Source organism: Aegilops tauschii, chromosome 4 (assembly GCF_002575655.3).
Source record: "Aegilops tauschii subsp. strangulata cultivar AL8/78 chromosome 4, Aet v6.0, whole genome shotgun sequence".
Lineage (NCBI taxonomy): Eukaryota > Viridiplantae > Streptophyta > Magnoliopsida > Poales > Poaceae > Aegilops > Aegilops tauschii.
The window spans coordinates 384,083,812-384,102,225 of NC_053038.3; the positions used below are offsets into that span (position 1 = coordinate 384,083,812).

The window sequence follows — 18,414 nt, forward strand, 5'->3', positions numbered from 1 at the left end:
ACCAATACCAACAATAATTATTTTCTTAGCACTCCGATTGCTCCTCTTACAGATACTGAGTCTTGTGAAATCAATGCTGCTTTGTTGAATCTTGTCATGACGATCAATTCGCCGGCCTTCCTAGTGAAGATGCCGCTACCCATCTAAATAGCTTCGTTGATTTGTGTGATATGCAAAAGAAGAAAGATGTGGACAATGATATTGTTAAATTGAAGCTATTTCCTTTTTCGCTTAGAGATCGTGCTAAAGCTTGGTTTTCGTCTTTGCCTAAAAATAGTATTGATTCTTGGAATAAGTGCAAAGATGCTTTTATCTCTAAATATTTTCCTCCCGCTAAGATCATTTCTCTTAGAAACGATATTATGAATTTTAAGCAACTTGATGATGAACATGTTGCGCAAGCTTGGGAGAGGATGAAATTAATGATACATAATTGTCCTACACATGGTTTGAATTTATGGATGATCATACAAAATTTTTATGCCGGATTGAATTTTGCTTCTAGAAATCTTTTGGATTCGGCCGCAGGAGGCACTTTTATGGAAATCACTTTAGGAGAAGCTACTAAACTCCTAGATAATATTATGGTTAATTATTCTCAATGGCACACTGAAAGATCTACTAGTAAAAAGTGCATGTGATAGAAGAAATTAATGTTTTGAGTGGAAAGATGGATGAAATTATGAAATTATTTGCTACTAAGAGTGTTTCTTCTGATCCTAATGATATGCCTTTGTCTACTTTGATTGAGAATAATAATGAATCTATGGATGTGAATTTTGTTTGTAGGAATAATTTTGGTAACAACGCGTATAGAGGAAACTTTAATCCTAGGCCTTATCCTAGTAATTCCTCTTATAATTATGGTAATTCCTACAACAATTCTTATGGAAATTTTAATAAGATGCCTTCTGAATATGAGACTAGTGTTAAAGAATTTATGAATTCACAAAAAAAAATCAATGCTTTGCTTGAAGAAAAATTGCTTAAAGTTGATGAATTGGCTAGGAACGTTGATAGAATTTCTCTTGATGTTGAATCTTTAAAACTTAGATCTATTCCACCTAAGCATGATATCAATGAGTCTCTCAAAGCCATGAGAATTTCCATTGATCAGTGCAAAGGAAGAACCGTTAGGTTGCGTGCTAAGAAAGATTGCTTTGTGAAAGCGTGTTCTTCTAATTTCTATGAAAATAAAGATGAAGATCTAAAAGTTATTGATGTGTCCCCTATTAAATATTTGTTTTTCAATATGAATCTTGATAATGATGGGACTGAATATTATCCACCTTTACCTAGAAGGCATTCCAAAAATTCGGAGTTTATAGATCTTGATGAAAAAATTGGTAAAAGTGGGATTGAAGAGATCAAAACTTTAGATATTAATGAACCCACTATTTTGGATTTCAAGGAATTTAATTATGATAATTTCTCTTTGATAGATTGTATTTCCTTGTTGTAATCCGTGCTAAATTCTCCACATGCTTATAGTCAAAATAAAGCTTTTACTAAACATATCGTTGATGCTTTGATGCAATCTTATGAAGAAAAACTTGAGTTGGAAGTTTCTATCCCTAGGAAACTTTATGATGAGTGGGAACCTACTATTAAAATTAAAATTAAAGATCATGAATGCTATGCTTTGTGTGATTTGGGTGCTAGTGTTTCCACGATTCCAAAAACTTTGTGTGATTTGCTAGGTTTCCGTGAATTTGATGATTGCTCTCTAAATTTGCACCTTGCGGATTCCACCATTAAGAAACCTATGGGAAGAATTAATGATGTTCTTATTATTGCAAATAGGATTTATGTGCCCGTAGATTTTATTGTTCTTGATATATATTGCAATCCTTCATGTCCTATTATTCTTGGTAGACCTTTCCTTAGAACGATTGGTGCAATTATTGATATGAAGGAAGGGAATATTAGATTCCAATTTCCATTAAGGAAAGGCATGGAACACTTCCCTAGAAAGAAAATAAAATTTCCATATGAATCTATCATGAGATCCACTTATGGATTGCCTACCAAAGATGGCAATACCTAGATCTATCCTTGCTTTTATGCCTAGCTAGGGGCGTTAAACGATAGCGCTTGTCGGGGGGCAGCCCAATTTTATTTTTAGTTTTTTTTTTTGCTTTTTTGCTTCTGTTTAGGAATAAATCGTTGATCTAGCCTCTGGTTAAATGTGTTTTTATCTTTTAATTAGTGTTTGTGCCAAGTTAAACCTCTAGGATCTTCTTGGATGATATTTATTTGATCTTGCTGAAAATTGCAGAAACATTCTGTTCACGAAAATAATTGTTAAAAATCACCAGAACGTGATAAAATATTGATTCCAATTTCTTCTGATCAAGAAACAAATTTTCTAGGTCTTCCTATTTTGGCTGAATTTTTGGAGTTTCAGAAGTTTGCGTTAGTTACAGATTACTACAGACTGTTCTATTTTTGACAGATTCTGTTTTTCGTGTGTTGTTTGCTTATTTTGATGAATCTATGGCTAATAAAATAGTTTATAAACCATAGATAAGTTGGAATACAGTAGGTTTAACACCAATATAAATAAATAATTAGTTCATTACAGTACCTTGAAGTGGTGTTTTGTTTTCTTTCGCTAACGGAGTTCACGAGATTTTCTGTTAAGTTTTGTGTTGTGAAGTTTTCAAGTTTTGGGTAAAAGATTTGATGGATTATGGAACAAGTAGTGGCAAGAGCCTAATCTTGGGGATGCCCAAGTCAGCCCAAGATAATCTAAGGACACCAAAAAGCCAAAGCTCGGGGATGCCCCGGAAGGCATCCCCTCTTCCGTCTACTTCCATCGGTAACTTAACTTGGAGCTATATTTTTATTCACCACATGATATGTGTTTTGCTTGGAGTGTCTTGTATTATTTGAGTCTTTTATTTTTAGTTTACCACAATCATCTTTGCTGGACACACTTTTTGAGAGATACACACATGATTCGGAAATTATTAGAATACTCTATGTGCTTCACTTATATCTTTCGAGCTATATAGTTTTTGCTCTAGTGCTTCACTTATATCTTTTAGAGCACGGTGGTGGTTTTGTTTTATAGAAACTATTATTATCTCATACTTCACTTATATTATTTTGAGAGTCTTAAACAGCATGGTAATTTGCTTAGATAATCCTAATATGCTAGGTGTTCAAGACTAGTAAAAAACTTTCTTATGAGTGTGCTGAATACTAAGAGAAGTTTGATGCTTGATGATTGTTTTGAGATATGGAGGTAGTGATATTAAAGTTGTGCTAGTTGAGTAGTTGTGAATTTTAGAAATACTTGTGTTGAAGTTCGCAAGTCCCATAGCATGCACGTATGGTAAACGTTATGTAACAAATTTGAAACATGAGGTGTTCTTTGATTGTCTTCCTTATGAGTGGCGGTCGGGGACGATCGATGGTCTTTTCCTACCAATCTATCCCCCTAGGAGCATGCGCGTAGTGCTTGGTTTTTGATGACTTGTAGATTTTTGCAATAAATGTGAGTTCTTTATGACTAATGTTGAGTCCATGGATTATACGCACTCTTACCCTTCCATCATTGCTAGCCTCTTCGGTACCGTGCATTGCCCTTTCTCACATTGAGAGATAGTGCAAACTTCGCTGGTGCATCCAAACCCCGTGATATGATACGCTCTTTCACACATAAACCTCCTTATATCTTCCTCAAAACAGCCACCATACCTACCTATTATGGCATTTCCATAGCCATTCCGAGATATATTGCCATGCAACTTTCCAACATTCCGTTTATTATGACATGTTCATCATTGTCATATTGCTTTGCATGATCATGTAGTTGACATCGTATTTGTGGCAAAGCCACCGTTCATAAATTTTCATGCATGTCACTCTTGATTCATTGTTATCCCGGCATACCGCCGGAGGCATTCATATAGAGCCATACTTTGTTCTAGTATCGAGTTGTAATCATTGAGTTGTAAATAAATAGAAGTGTGATGATCATCATTCATACAACATTGTCCCAATAAAAAAATTGAGAGAAAGGCCAAACAAAAAATAGGAAGGCCAAAAAAAAGGGACAATGCTACTATCCTTTTTTCCACACTTGTGCTTCAAAGTAGCACCATGATATTCATGATAGAAAGTCTCTTGTTTTGTCACTTTCATATACTAGTGGGAATTTTTCATTATAGAACTTGGCTTGTATATTCCAACAATGGGCTTCCTCAAATGCCCTAGGTCTTCGTGAGCAAGCAAGTTGGAGGCACACCCACTTAGTTTCTTTTGTTGAGCTTTCATGCATTTATAGCTCTAGTGCATCCGTTGCATGGCAATCCCTACTCCTTGCATTAACATCAATCGATGGGCATCTCCATAGCTCATTGATTAGCCTCGTTGATGTGAGACTTTATCCTTTTTTGTCTTCTCCACATAACCCCCATCATTATATTCTATACCACCCATAGTGCTATATCCATGGCTCACGCTCATGTATTGCGTGAAGGTTGAAAAAAGTTTGAGATTACTAAAGTATGAAACAATTGCTTGGCTTGTCATCGGGGTTGTGCATGATGAGAGCATTCTTGTGTGACGGAAATGGAGCATGACTAAACTATATGATTTTGTAGGGATGAACTTTCTTTGGCCATGTTATTTTGAGAGGACATAATCGCTTAGTTAGTATGCTTGAAATATTATTACTTTTATGTCAATATTAAACCTTTATCTTGAATCTTTCGGATCTGAATATTCATACCACAATTAAGAGAATTACATTGAAATTATGCCAAGTAGCATTCCACATAAAAAATTCTGTTTTTATCATTTACCTACTCGAGGACGAGCAGGAATTAAGCTTGGGGATGCTTGATACGTCTCCAACGTATCTATAATTTTTGATTGTTCCATGCTATATTATATTCTGTTTTGGACATTATTGGGCTTTATTATACACTTATATATTATTTTTGGGACTAACCTATTAACCGGAGGCCCAGCCCAGAATTGTTGTTTTTTGCCTATTTCAGAGTTTCGCAGAAAAAGAATATCAAACGGAGTCCAAACGGAATGAAACCTTTGGGAACGTGATTTTCGGAACGAACGTGATCCAGAGGACTTGGACCCTACGTCAAGACATCAACCAGGAGGGCACGAGGTAGGGGGGCGCGCCTACCCCCCTGGGCACGCCCTCCACCCTCGTGGGCCCCATGTTGCTCCACCGACGTACTTCTTCCTCCTATATATACCTACGTACCCCCAAACTACCAGATACGGAGCCAAAAACCTAATTCCACCGCCGCAACCTTCTGTACCCGTGAGATCCCATCTTGGGGCCTTTTCCGAAGCTCCGCCGGAGGGGGCATCGATCACGGAGGGCTTCTACATCAACACCATAGCCTCTCCGATGATGTGTGAGTAGTTTACCTCAGACCTTCGGGTCCATAGTTATTAGGTAGATGGCTTCTTCTCTCTTTTTGGATCTCAATACAATGTTCTCCCCCTCTCTTGTGGAGATCTATTCGATGTAATCTTCTTTTGCGGTGTGTTTGTTGAGACCGATGATTGTTGGGTTTATGATCAATTTTATCCATGAACAATATTTGAATCTTCTCTGAATTCTTTTATGTATGATTGATTATCTTTGCAAGTATCTTAGCATTATCGGTTTGGTTCGGCCTACTAGATTGATCTTTCTTGCAATGGGAGAAGTGCTTAGCTTTGGGTTCAATCTTGCGGTGTCCTTTCCCAGTGACAGTAGGGGCAGCAAGGCACGCATTGTATTGTTGCCATCGAGGATAACAAGATGGGGTTTATATCATATTGCATGAGTTTATCCCTCTACATCATGTCATCTTGCTTAAAGCGTTACTCTGTTCTTATGAACTTAATACTCTAGATGCATGCTGGATAGCGGTCGATGTGTGGATTAATAGTAGTAGATGCAGGCAGGAGTCGGTCTACTTGTCTCGGACGTGATGCCTATATACATGATCATACCTAGATATTCTCATAACTATGCTCAATTCTGTCAATTGCTCAACAGTAATTTGTTCACCCACCGTAATACTTATGCTCTCGAGAGAAGCCTCTAGTGAAACCTATGGCCCCCGGGTCTATTTTCTATCATATTAATCTTTGAACACCTAGTTATTTTTATTGCCTTTTATTTTACTTTGCATCTTTATCATAAAAATACCAAAAATATTATCTTATCATATCTATCAGATCTCACTCTCATAAGTGACCGTGAAGGGATTGACAACCCCTTTATTGCGTTGGTTGCGAGGATTTATTTGTTTGTGTAGGTGCGAGGGACTCGTGCGTGGCCTCCTACTGGATTGATACCTTGGTTCTCAAAAACCGAGGGAAATACTTACGCTACTTTACTGCATCACCCTTTCCTCTTCAAGGGAAAACCAACGCAGTGCTCAAGAGGTAGCACCGTATCCTAGTAATTCCTCTAATAATTATGGTAATTCCTACAACAACTCTTATGGAAATTCTAATAAGATGCCCTCTGATTTTGAGACAAGTGTTAAAGAGTTTATGAATTCACAAAAGAATTTAATGCCTTGTTTGAAAAAAAAATGCCTAAGATCGATGAATTGGCTAGGAACGTGGATAGACTTTCTCTTGATGTTGATTCTTTGAAACTTAGATTTATTCCACCTAAGCATGATATCAATGAGTCTCTCAAAGCCATGAGAATTTCCATTGATGAGTGCAAAGAAAGAACCGCTAGGATGCGTGCTAAGAAAGATTGCTTTGTAAAAGCGTGTTCTTCTAATTTTTATAAGAATAAAGATGAAGATCTAAAAGTTATTGATGTGTCCCCTTTACCTAGATCTGATAATGATGGGACTGGAGATGAGCCACCTTTACCTAGAAGGCGTTCCAAAAATTCGGAGTTTTTAGATCTTGATGCAAAAATTAGTAAAAGTGGGATCGAAGAGTTTAAAACTTTAGATAGCAACGAACCCACTATTTTGGATTTCAAGGAATTTAATTATGATAATTGCTCTTTGATAGATTGTGTTTCCTTGTTGCAATCCGTGCTAAATTCTCCGCATGCTTATAGTCAAAATAAAGCTTTTACTAAACATATCGTTGATGCTTTGATGCAATCTTATGAAGAAAAGCTTGAGTTGGAAGTTTCTATCCCTAGAAAACTTTATAATGAGTGGGAACCTACTATTAAAATTAAAGATCATGAATGCTATGCTTTGTGTGATTTGGGTGCTAGTGTTTCGACGATTCCAAAAACTTTATGTGATTTGTTAGGTTTCCGCGAATTTGATGATTGCTCTTTAAACTTACACCTTGCGGATTCCACCATTAAGAAACCTATGGGAAGAATTAATGATGTTCTTATTGTTGCAAATAGGAACTATGTGCCCGTAGATTTTATTGTTCTTGATATAGATTGCAATCCTTCATGTCCTATTATTCTTGGTAGACCTTTCCTTAGAACAATCGGTGCAATTATTGATATGAAGGAAGGGAATATTAGATTCCAATTTCCGTTAAGGAAAGGCATGGAACACTTCCCTAGAAATAAAATTGAATTGCCATATGAATCTATTATGAGAGCCACTTATGGATTGCCTACCAAAGATGGCAATACCTAGATCTATCCGTGTTTTTATGCCTAGCTAGGGGCGTTAAACTATAACGCTTGTTGGGAGGCAACCCAATTTTATTTTTAGTTTTTTTGCTTTTTGCTCCTGTTTAGGAATAAATCTTTGATCTAGCCTCTGGTTAGATTTGTTTCTATGTTTTAGTTAGTGTTTGTGCCAAGTTAAACCTATAGGATCTTCTTGGATGATAGTTATTTGATCTTGCTGAAAATTGCAGAAACTTTCTGTTCACGATAACAATTGTTATAAATTACCAGAACGTGATATAATATTGATTCCAATTGCATAATATCATTAAACAAATTTTCTAGGTCTTCCTATTTTTTTAGGATTTTTAGAGTTCCAGAAGTTTGCGTTAGTTACAGATTACTACAGACTGTTCTGTTTTTGACAGATTCTGTTTTTCGTGTGTTGTTTGCTTATTTTGATGAATTTATGGCTAGTAAAAGATCTTATAAACCATAGAGAAGTTGGAATAAAGTAGGTTTAAAACCAATATAAATAAATAATGAGTTCAATACAGTACCTTGAAGTGGTGTTTTGTTTTCTTTCGCTAACGGAGCTCACGTGATTTTCTGTTAAGTTTTGTGTTGTGAAGTTTTCTTGTTTTGGGTAAAGATTTGATGGAGTATGGAACAAGGAGTGGTAAGAGCCTAAGATTGCGGATGCCCATGGCACCCCAAGGTAATCTAAGGACACCAATAAGCCAAATCTTTGGGATGCCCCGGAAGGCATCCCCTCTTTCGTCCTCATCCATCGGTAAATTTACTTGGAGCTATATTTTTATTCACCACATGATATGTGTTTTGCTTGGAGCGTCTTGTATGATTTGAGTCTTTGTTTGTTAGTTTGCCACAATCATCTTTTCTGTACACACCTTTTGAGAGAGACATACATGATTCGGAATTTGTTAGAATACTCTATGTGCTTCACTTATATCTTTTGACCTATATAGTTTTTGGTCTAGTGCTTCACTTATACCTTTTAGAGCACGGCGGTGGTTATATTTTTTAGAAATTATTGAACTCTCATGATTCACTTATATTATTTTGAGAGTCTTAAACAGCATGGTAATTTGCTTTAATTATGAAAATAATCTTACATATTGAGTTCATTGAATGTTATGAGAAGTTAGATACTTGATAAGTGTTTTGAGATATAAAGGTGGTAATATTAGAGTGTGCTAGTTGAGTAATTGTGAAATTGAAAAATACTTGTGTTAAAGTTGGCAAGTCCCGTAGCATGCACGTATGGAAAAGTTGTGTAACAATTTTGACACATAGGTGTTCTTTTATTGCTTTCCTTATGAGTGGCGGTCGGGGACGAGCGATGGTCTTTTCCTACCAATCTATCCCTCTAGGGCATGCGTAGTAGTACTTTTCTTTGAGGGCTAATAAACTTTTGCAATAAGTATATGAGTTCTTTATGACTAATGTGAGTCCATGGATTATACGCACTCTCAACCTTCCATAATTTTCTAGCCTCTACAGTACCGTGCATTGCCCTTTCTCACCTTGAGAGTTGGTGCAAACTTCGCCGGTGCATCCAAACCCTGTGATATGATACGCTCTATCACACATAAGCCTCCTTATATCTTCCTCAAAATAGCCACCATACCTACCTATCATGGCATTTCCATAGCCATTCCGAGATATATTGCCATGCAACTTTCCACCGTTCCGTTTATTATGACACGCTTCATCATTGTCATATTGCTTTGCATGATCATGTAGTTGACATCGTATTTTGTGGCAAAGCCACTATTCATAATTTTTTCATACATGTCACTCTTGATTCATCGCATATCCTGGTACACCGCCGGAGGCATTCACATAGAGTCGTATTTTGTTCTAAGTATTGAGTTGTAATTGTTGAGTTGTAAATAATAAAAGTGTGATGATCATCATTATTAGAGCATTGTCCCATGTGAGGAAAGGATGATGGAGACTATGATTCCCCCACAAGTCGGGATGAGATTCCGGACCCAAAAAAGGCCAAAGAAAAAAAGGGAGATTATCAAGGAAGATTTCTGTAGGATGTGCCAAGATTTTCATAGGGGCAACCTTGACATAACCATTATCAGTGAAGGTTATATCACCCTGATCCCGAAGGTCTCATCACCTGAGACTGCAAATGATTACCGGCCAATTATCTTGCTCAATTGCTGCCTCAAGATTTTCACGAAAATCTTGGCTAATCGTCTGCAGAAAGTCATCCTCAAGATCATACACAAGAATCAATACGGCTTTCTTAAAGGGAGGACCATCCAAGACTGTCTCGCGTGGACTTTCGAATACATTCACCAGTGTCAGGCATCGACACGTTAGATTGTGCTGCTCAAACTAGACTTCGCCAAGGCGTTTGACACAATTGAACATGCACCAATGCTGGAGATTATGCAACACATGGGGTTTGATGACAAGTGGCTTCGCTGGATGGAAATTATTTTTGGCTCCGGTGTTTCCTCGGTTCTCCTTAATGGAGTCCCTGGCAGAAAGTTTCAGTGTAAGTGTGGGGTGAGGCAGGGAGACCCCCTGTCACCACTGATCTTTGTCCTCGTGGCAGACTTATTGCAAGCTGCTGTTAATGATGCCTTTGCTCGATGTCTGATTGAATTGCCAATCCCATGTACTCGCCGTGGTGACTATCCCGTGGTACAATATGCGGACGACACCATTTTGGTGATGCCGGCCTGCCCAGATCAAGCTGCCCGCATGAACACCATCTTGGAGGATTATGCTACATCAGTGGGACTGAAAATCAACTTTCACAAATCTACGTTGATCCCTATCAACATTGATCAGCGGCATGCAATGGAGTTGGCGCAGGTCTTTGGATGCTCAGTTGGTTCGCTCCCGTTCACATACCTTGGTCTTCCCATGGGCACAACCAGGCCGACATTGTTGGAGCTCATGCCTCTGGTGCATGGTGTTGAGAGGAAGATGCCCACTGCTTTGTCTCTGATGTCGTCAGGGGCCAAGCTCACTCTGGTCAATTCGGCTGTTACATCGATGCTAATCTATGCCATGTGCATGATTAAGCTACACCCAGAGTGATAGAACACTTGGATAAAATGCGCAGATATTGTCTGCGGGCTAAGAACTCTAAGGATGGGGTTAAGAACAATTCATTGGCTGCCTGGGAGTTGGTTTGTAGACCAAAGAGCAAAGGTGGGCTCGGTATCATTGACATCAAGACCAAGAATATGGCCCTCCTCCTAAAGCATCTCTTTAAATTCTATAACCACGACGACGTCCCCTGGGTGACCCTGGTCTGGGATGCGTACTACACTGACAAGATTCCGCATGCGGTGGACCCCGTTGGATCTTTCTGGTGGCGCGATGTGCTGCACTACAGTAATGTTTTTCGTGGGATTACAAGTGTCACCCTGGGTGATGGATCCTCTTCGCTCTTCTGGAAAGATGACTGGTTTGATAATGATCGCCATGCACCCCTAATGGAACTCTTCCCTTGGGCTTTCTCATACTGCTCAAACGAGGATGCATCCGTTGTTGATGTTCTCACGGCAACAGATCCTGGCAGGCTCTTTCACCTGCCGTTGTCGGCTCAGGCTAGGGAGGAGGTACGAGATATCCAACATGGATCCATGCATATACTCCTGGAAAGTGACTGCAGGGACACCTGGGACTGCTCTCTCGGTGGGCCCTACTCCTCAAATAAATTCTATGATCATTGCTTCAGAGAGATAGTTGCTGATGAAGCTTTTGCTTGGCTCTGGAAGGCCAAAAGTCCAATCAAATTCAAGATGTTCGGGTGGCTATTGCTGGTTGATCGCCTGAATACAAGAAATATGTTAAGACGACGACACTACGTCATTGCTGGAAATGTCTATACCTGCATGCTGTGCCAAAACCGCCCGGAGGAAACGATTGAACATCTCTTCTTTACATGCCCGTTCAGCTAGCGCTGTTGGGCTAAGGTTGGCATGCTTTGGCCAACTCTGGGGGACAGAGTTTCCTTGTTACATGGAGGCAAAGATGGTTGGCGCCAACCTCTGTTTATGGACATTTTCTGATGGCAGCTTGGAGCTTGTGGAAGGAGAGAAACAATGTTTATTTCAGAGGGATCCCTCGCTCTTTGGACTCATGGCTGGCTAGGTTCAAATCCCTTTTGGGCCTCCTGGTGCATAACTGTAGGGAGGAACTCCACCCCTTCTTGACGGCCTACTTGCAAAACTTGTAACAACCTGTACAATTTTGTTCTGCTCTCTTTGTTGCTCTAGAGATTGGCCGGGGGGCCACTAAAAACCCACATGTAACACTATATGTAACTGTCCCACTATGAGTAATACAAAAAGTCAGTGGGAGCCTCTCCCACTGTCGTTAAGCGTCAAAAAAAGGGAGAAAGGCCCAAAAAATGAGAGAAAAAGAGAGAAGGGACAATGTTACTATCCTTTTTCCACACTTGTGCTTCAAAATAGCACCGTGATCTTCATGATAGAGAGTCTCCTATGTTGTCACTTTCATATACTAGTGGGAATTTTTCATTATAGAACTTGGCTTGTATATTCCAATGATGGGCTTGCTCAAAATGCCCTAGGTCTTCGTGAGCAAGCAAGTTGGATGCACACCCACTTAGTTTCTTTTGTTGAGCTTTCATATATTTATAGCTCTAGTGCATCCGTTGCATGGCAATCCCTACTCCTCTCATTGACATCAATTGATGGGCATCTCCATAGCCTATTGATTAGCCGCATCAATGTGAGACTTTCTACCTTTTTTGTATTCTCTCATAACCCCCATCATTATACTTTACTCCACCCATAGTGCTATGTCCATGGCTTGCGCTCATGTATTGCGTAAGAGTTGAAAAGGCTGAAGTGCGTTAAAAGTATGAACCAATTGCTCAGCTTGTCATCGGGGTTATGCATGATGAGAATGTTTGTGTGACAATATTGAAACATAGCCTAACTATATGATTTTGTAGGGATAAGCTTTCTTTGGCTATGTTATTTTGATAAGACATAATTGCTTGGTTAGCATGTTTGAAGTATTATTGTTTTTATGTCAACATTAAACTTTTATCTTGAATCTTTCAGATCTAAATATTCATGCCACAATAAAAAGATTTACATTCAGAATTATGTTAAGAAGCATTCCACATCAAAAATTCTGTTTTTATCATTTACCTACTCGAGGACGAGCAGGAATTAAGCTTGGGGATGCTTGATACGTCTCCAACATATCTATAATTTTTGATTGTTCCATGCTATTATATATTCTGTTTTGGATGTTTAATGGGCTTATTTATACACTTTTATATTATTTTGGGGACTAACCTATTAACCGGAGGCCCAGCCCAAATTGTTGTTTTTTGCCTATTTCAGTGTTTCACAGAAAAAGAATATCAAACGGAGTCCAAGCGGAATGAAACCTTCGGGAACGTGATTTTTGGAACAAACGTGATCCAGAGGACTTGGAGTGGACGTCAAGCAACAGACGAGGAGGCCACGAGGTAGGGGGCGCACCTACCCCCCAGGCGCGCCCTCCACCCTCGCCGTCCCCTCGTGGCTCCACCGACCTACTTCTTCCTCCTATATATACCTACGTACCACCAAACCATAAGAGGCATCCACGAAAACCTAATTCCACCGCCGAACCTTCTATACCCGTGAGATCCCATCTTGGGGCTTTTCCGGCGTCCTGCCGGAGGGGGCATTGATCATGGAGGGCTTCTACATCAACACCATAGCCTCTCCGATGATGTGTGAGTAGTTTACCTCAGACCTTCGGGTCCATAATTATTAGCTAGATGGCTTCTTCTCTCTCTTTGGATCTCACTACAAAGTTCTCCTCAATCCTCTTGGAGATCTATTCGATCTAATCTTCTTTTGCGGTGTGTTTGTCGAGACCGATGAATTGTGGGTTTATGATCAAGATTATCTATGAACAATATTTGAATCTTTTCTGAATTCTTTTATGTATGATTGGTTATCTTTGCAAGTCTCTTCGAATTATCAGTTTGGTTTAGCCTATTAGATTGATCTTTCTTGCAATGGGAGAAGTGCTTAGCTTTGGGTTCAATCTTGCGGTGTCCTTTCCCAGTGACAGCAGGGGCAGCAAGGCACGTATTGTAATGTTGCCATCGAGGATAACAAGATGGGGTTTATATCATATTGCATGAGTTTATCCCTCTACATCATGTCATCTTGCTTAAAGCGTTACTCTGTTCTTATGAACTTAATACTCTAGATGCATGCTGGATAACGGTCGATGTGTGGAGTAATAGTAGTAGATGCAGAATCGTTTCGGTCTACTTGTCGCGGACGTGATGCCTATATACATGATCATACCTAGATATTCTCATAACTATGCTCAATTCTATCAATTGCTCGACAGTAATTTGTTCACCCACCGTAATACCTATGCTATCTTGAGAGAAGCCACTAGTGAAAGCTATGGCCCCCGGGTCTATTTTCCATCATATTAATCTCCCGTTATTTCCATTATTGTTTACTTGCTTTCTTCACTTTTACTCTTTATCATAAAAATACCAAAAATAGTATCTTATTATATCTATCAGATCTCACTCTCGTAAGTGACCGTGAAGGGATTGACAACCCCTTTATCGCGTTGGTTGCGAGGTTCTTATTTGTTTGTGTAGGTGCGTGGGACTCGAGCGTGGTCTCCTACTGGATTGATACCTTGGTTCTCAAAAACTGAGGGAAATACTTATGCTACTTTACTGCATCAACCTTTCCTCTTCAAGGGAAAACCAACGCAGTGCTCAAGAGGTAGCATTTGGCTATTAAAGATTTGAATAACGTAATCCGGTATGAAAACCTCAATCATCCAGTACCATAATGAAAATCCAGCCAGGTTTGGCTATTTAAGATTTGAATACTTTGTCTGTTGACAAGTAAATCCGGAGTTAAATACCCGGCGGCTCTTAGCCGATGGCGACTTAATGTGCATCCATTGTACTCCAGGATTTTTGTAACCCGGCGGCTTATAGCCTTTGTAAAAATCAAGAACTGATAACCCCTTTAAAACATCAATTTTAATCTTTGATGATGGGCTTGAACTTAATCATTTATGTAAGCCATAGCTCTACATATCCTGCACAAAGTTTAAATAACATATGCCCTGGCGACTTAACATCAAAAGCCAGGGCGGGTAACAACCCAAACATAATATAGTCTTATGCAATTATGGAAAAGACTAGAATTAAGGACATCGAAGCCAAAATATACTGGCAACATAAAGTCAATAGCCAGGGTGGGTTATCAAACCTCGCATATTCATATAACAACTAAAAACGTACCTGTAAAATTGGCTCATACTGCCGGCTGTAGATTGACACCATGGTGATGCCTTGAGAATTATAATCCGGAGCCAGTATCAACTCAGAGTCATGAAATATCATGATTTTGATTGTTCAAGGCAAAAATATCCTGGCAACTTAAAGTCCGCTATCAGGGCGGGTTATCAAACCCAAAAATGATCAAATATGAGTCATATAATCAGGGCTGCATGGCCCAAATTGTGAAAACCATGTGTTAACATGAAAGAAGGATGTAAATCCAAAATTTTCAGAAAAACAACAATCTAGAAAAATCGAGGCTTTCATAGGCCGCCAAGCCTAAAACCCAAGTCCTTTCATGGTCGCACAGCCACTGAGTTAACCCTTGCTATCCGTAAGCCGGTCCTCACATGACAAACCGTCGTTTTAACCTTAACGAGTTCAGGGTCTTAGTTAAAAGATTGACTGTCAAGAGTACGGAGGGCCATTCTAGGATTACCTGGGCGGAGTACCATCAACATACATGCAGGATAACCTAGAATTCGGCATGGAAGCCGGTCAAGAGGGTAAGCATAGCTATGCTCATTGAGCAGGAAGCCCCGAAGTGACATATAATATGGCATGTAAGCCGATCAAGAGGGTAAGCATAGCTATGCTCGTTGAGCAGGAAGCCCCCAAGTGTCCTATAATATGGCATGTAAGCCGATCAAGAGGGTAAGCATAGCTATGCTCATTGAGCAGGAAGCCCCCAAGTGACCCATAATGTGATAAGCCAATAAGGCAGGATACCCATGTTTGAACTGCGCACTGCAGCAAGTTCTCTTTGGCAACCTTTAATTTTTTTGAGAACTCGAACTTGCGAGAGATGAATTCCTCTTGAACCGGAATCTTTTCTTATATCCCGGAACTCTTCTATTGAGCCGGAACTTTTTTGACTGCCAGACACTTTTTAAGCCGGAAATTGTCTGACAGCCTTTTGAATTTTTCACCAATATGGTAGTAGCCTCCAGGACCGGGTTATTTTCCCTCCAATGACCCGGGGTCATGAATTGGCCGAGTCATGTCATTGTAGCCCCCAAGTCTTAAGACGACTCGAGGAGTTGGCTTGAGATTCTCCATACTTGACCGTGATGTAAACCGGTCAGTTGAACAGCGGAACGCTGGAATATGTTGAAGCTGGAAGGCAAGGTAGCGAGTTTGATGATCTTCGCAACACTCATTGTATATCCTTGACATTGATAATGCGATGTGAATCCACAGAAAGTTGAGGTTGACCTCAGCGGGTTATAAATGATCCCGTATGAGCTGTGTCAATAACCTAGGTGATGGTTCATCCCAACTGGTTGCTGAAGTTTAACCAATCCATAGTGGCGGCGACTTGTGCGCCTGTTTATTGAGCCATCCGGTGCAGGCGGAGGCTGATAATATATCATGACTTGCTTCAGAGTTGTTGGAATAGACCGGGCCGCAGGGCGGCGACTTGCAAAGACATTTGTTGAACAATGTGGTACAGTCGGATACTGGCGCATGACAATATTGGCCTGAGCTTATATCCATGTCCTGACAATCGCTCTGGTAGTGATAATTGTCCTGCATAAACAATATCACAATCTGGAGTAATTGTTCTTTAAAGAATAAAAACATATCAATAAAAATTGACTGGACATAGTTCACCTGATTTGTCCGGAAGCTACGGCAAGGACGAGTGAGCAGGGGCGGCTCAACAAAGCTCACCAGCGACTCAATACGGCCCCGGCGGCTCAACGCGGCAGGGGCGGCTCAGCGCAGTCCCGACAACTCAACATACGGCAGGGGCTGACGGAGGCGAAGGCAGCTTTGGAAGCACGGCGGCTCAGAAACGAGGGGAGACTGCAGCGGTGGGCGGCTCAGGCTCAACGCGGCGCATCTGTGGCAGGTTCCATTGAGCGGCACGACACAAACAAATGCCAGTGTTGTCATGTGCTCCATATCCGCGGTATAACACCACTTTTGGAGTGAATAATTGTTCTGCATAAAAATATTGCAGACCAAGGCAAAGGTAAACTATTCTTTACATAAATTAACACGTGCTAATAAAATAAATGGAATGGATAGCACTTGATATGTTTATTAGACAAATGCGGGCACCGACGTTGGATGACATAGTCAGACGAAAAGAGTTCTCAGATATACTGTTAACTTCGTCCGATCTTTTAAATCTCTGGATGCGTCTGACAACCTCATGGAGTAGTATTTTGCACCATGGTCTTCCCGTGGCCTCATGTATATATGTATATATTTTCCTTTGGATTCCCATGTTTGGTACTTGATGGTTGATGGCTCTTCAAACGTCGAACAGATTTGACGGTCGTCAGGAGTGTTAATCAAAGTTGTACCGACGGGCTCTTTTATGTGATTCATCAACAGAAGTAGTGAGCAGAAGTGGAGTTTTCCTCGGGTTCATGCTTTCTGGTCTCACTTGCACCTTCAGTCAAGGTAATGGACCTCCTCTGTAATATCAACTTCAGATCTCCAGTACTCATCATGTCGAATGCAACTTATCCTTTGTTTACAGGTTAAGTCCTTTTGAGGTTTTCTTCGAGGCCTGACTCCGTATAATTCCCTTTCTCAATAGCTTGCTTAAATGCAGGGGCGGCTCACAGGACACAGAGGCGATCTGCAGAGGAGCTGAGGTAAAACAGGGTGAGGCCGAGATGCGCGACTGCTGCAGAGGAGGCGCTAGTGATGGTGGCTCGGTGCAGCTGCGGCTTTAAGAGGCGGCCGGGCGGCTTGACAGATCGGAGACGAAGCAAGGCCGCGCCAGTGACCCTCGGTGATGGGGCGACTCATACAAAGTTGTTGGTCGTAGAGGTGACTAGGCCGGCCCGAGGCAGCTGCCGCTCGGCTTGGTCTGCAGCGGCTTGCAAGCAAGCAGCTGAGACTGAGAGGTCCGAGGTGAGCAGCGAAAGTGAGCCCGCGATGGCGGAGGTCGGCGACAGCAGAGGTCGGCTGACGATGGCGTGGGCCGGCTCATGGCAGCCGAGGCTGGTGAAGTGAGGTGGCTGGATGTAGCGATTTAAGGCGGCGACGCGCCAGCGACACCAGCCGCAGCGGCTCAGAGCTGCATCGGCCATCCGAGGTTGAAACGGGTCACCACGGTGGCTCGAAGGCAAGGGCGACTCGAGGTGACTCGGCGCCGGCACAAAATCGCAACGACGACTCGGAGTTGAGGCCCGGGGCGGAAGCGGTTGTAGAACATAGCAAGGTCGATCGGACGGCGAAGTAGATGAATCCCCGATGGCGAGGCCGCACCAACAGGGACTGCTCAAAGGCGCAGGTAGCTTAGGCGACTCCAGCGAGGGTGTGAGGCAGCGACGACGTCTCAAAAAGGCGGCGGCTCCATGAGGCGGTTCAAGGCAGCAAGGGCTGCTCAACACGCAGCAGAGGGCGGACGCCTGGCTAGTGAAGCGGAGGCGAACATCCGGCTTGGAGCGAGGAAACGACGAGTCAAGGAAGCGACGGCGCGTGTCACAGCCGTTGACCGCACCGG

The 18,414-nt window shown here is 41.2% G+C and overlaps 1 protein-coding gene across 1 annotated transcript; it reads left to right on the forward strand.

Annotated features, from left to right (window-relative positions):
* The first annotated feature begins 10,306 nt into the window (after positions 1 to 10,306).
* LOC141021900 (uncharacterized) lies at positions 10,307 to 17,638 on the forward strand. The gene is made up of 3 exons (XM_073497754.1): positions 10,307 to 10,650; positions 10,704 to 11,051; positions 17,515 to 17,638. The coding sequence occupies exons 1-3, from the start codon at positions 10,307 to 10,309 to the stop codon at positions 17,636 to 17,638; spliced, it is 816 nt and encodes a 271-aa protein (XP_073353855.1).
* The last annotated feature ends 776 nt before the right edge of the window (positions 17,639 to 18,414 follow it).

Excerpts from the sequence above, each read along its gene's own strand:
- LOC141021900 (XM_073497754.1), top strand. The coding sequence starts at position 10,307 with ATGCCGGCCTGCCCAGATCAAGCTGCCCGCATGAACACCATCTTGGAG. Across the intron at positions 10,651-10,703 it reads TCGATGCTAATCTATGCCAT|ATATTGTCTGCGGGCTAAGA; the intron begins GTGCATGATTAA and ends TAAAATGCGCAG. Across the intron at positions 11,052-17,514 it reads CTCTTCTGGAAAGATGACTG|GGGCGGCTCACAGGACACAG; the intron begins GTTTGATAATGA and ends GCTTAAATGCAG.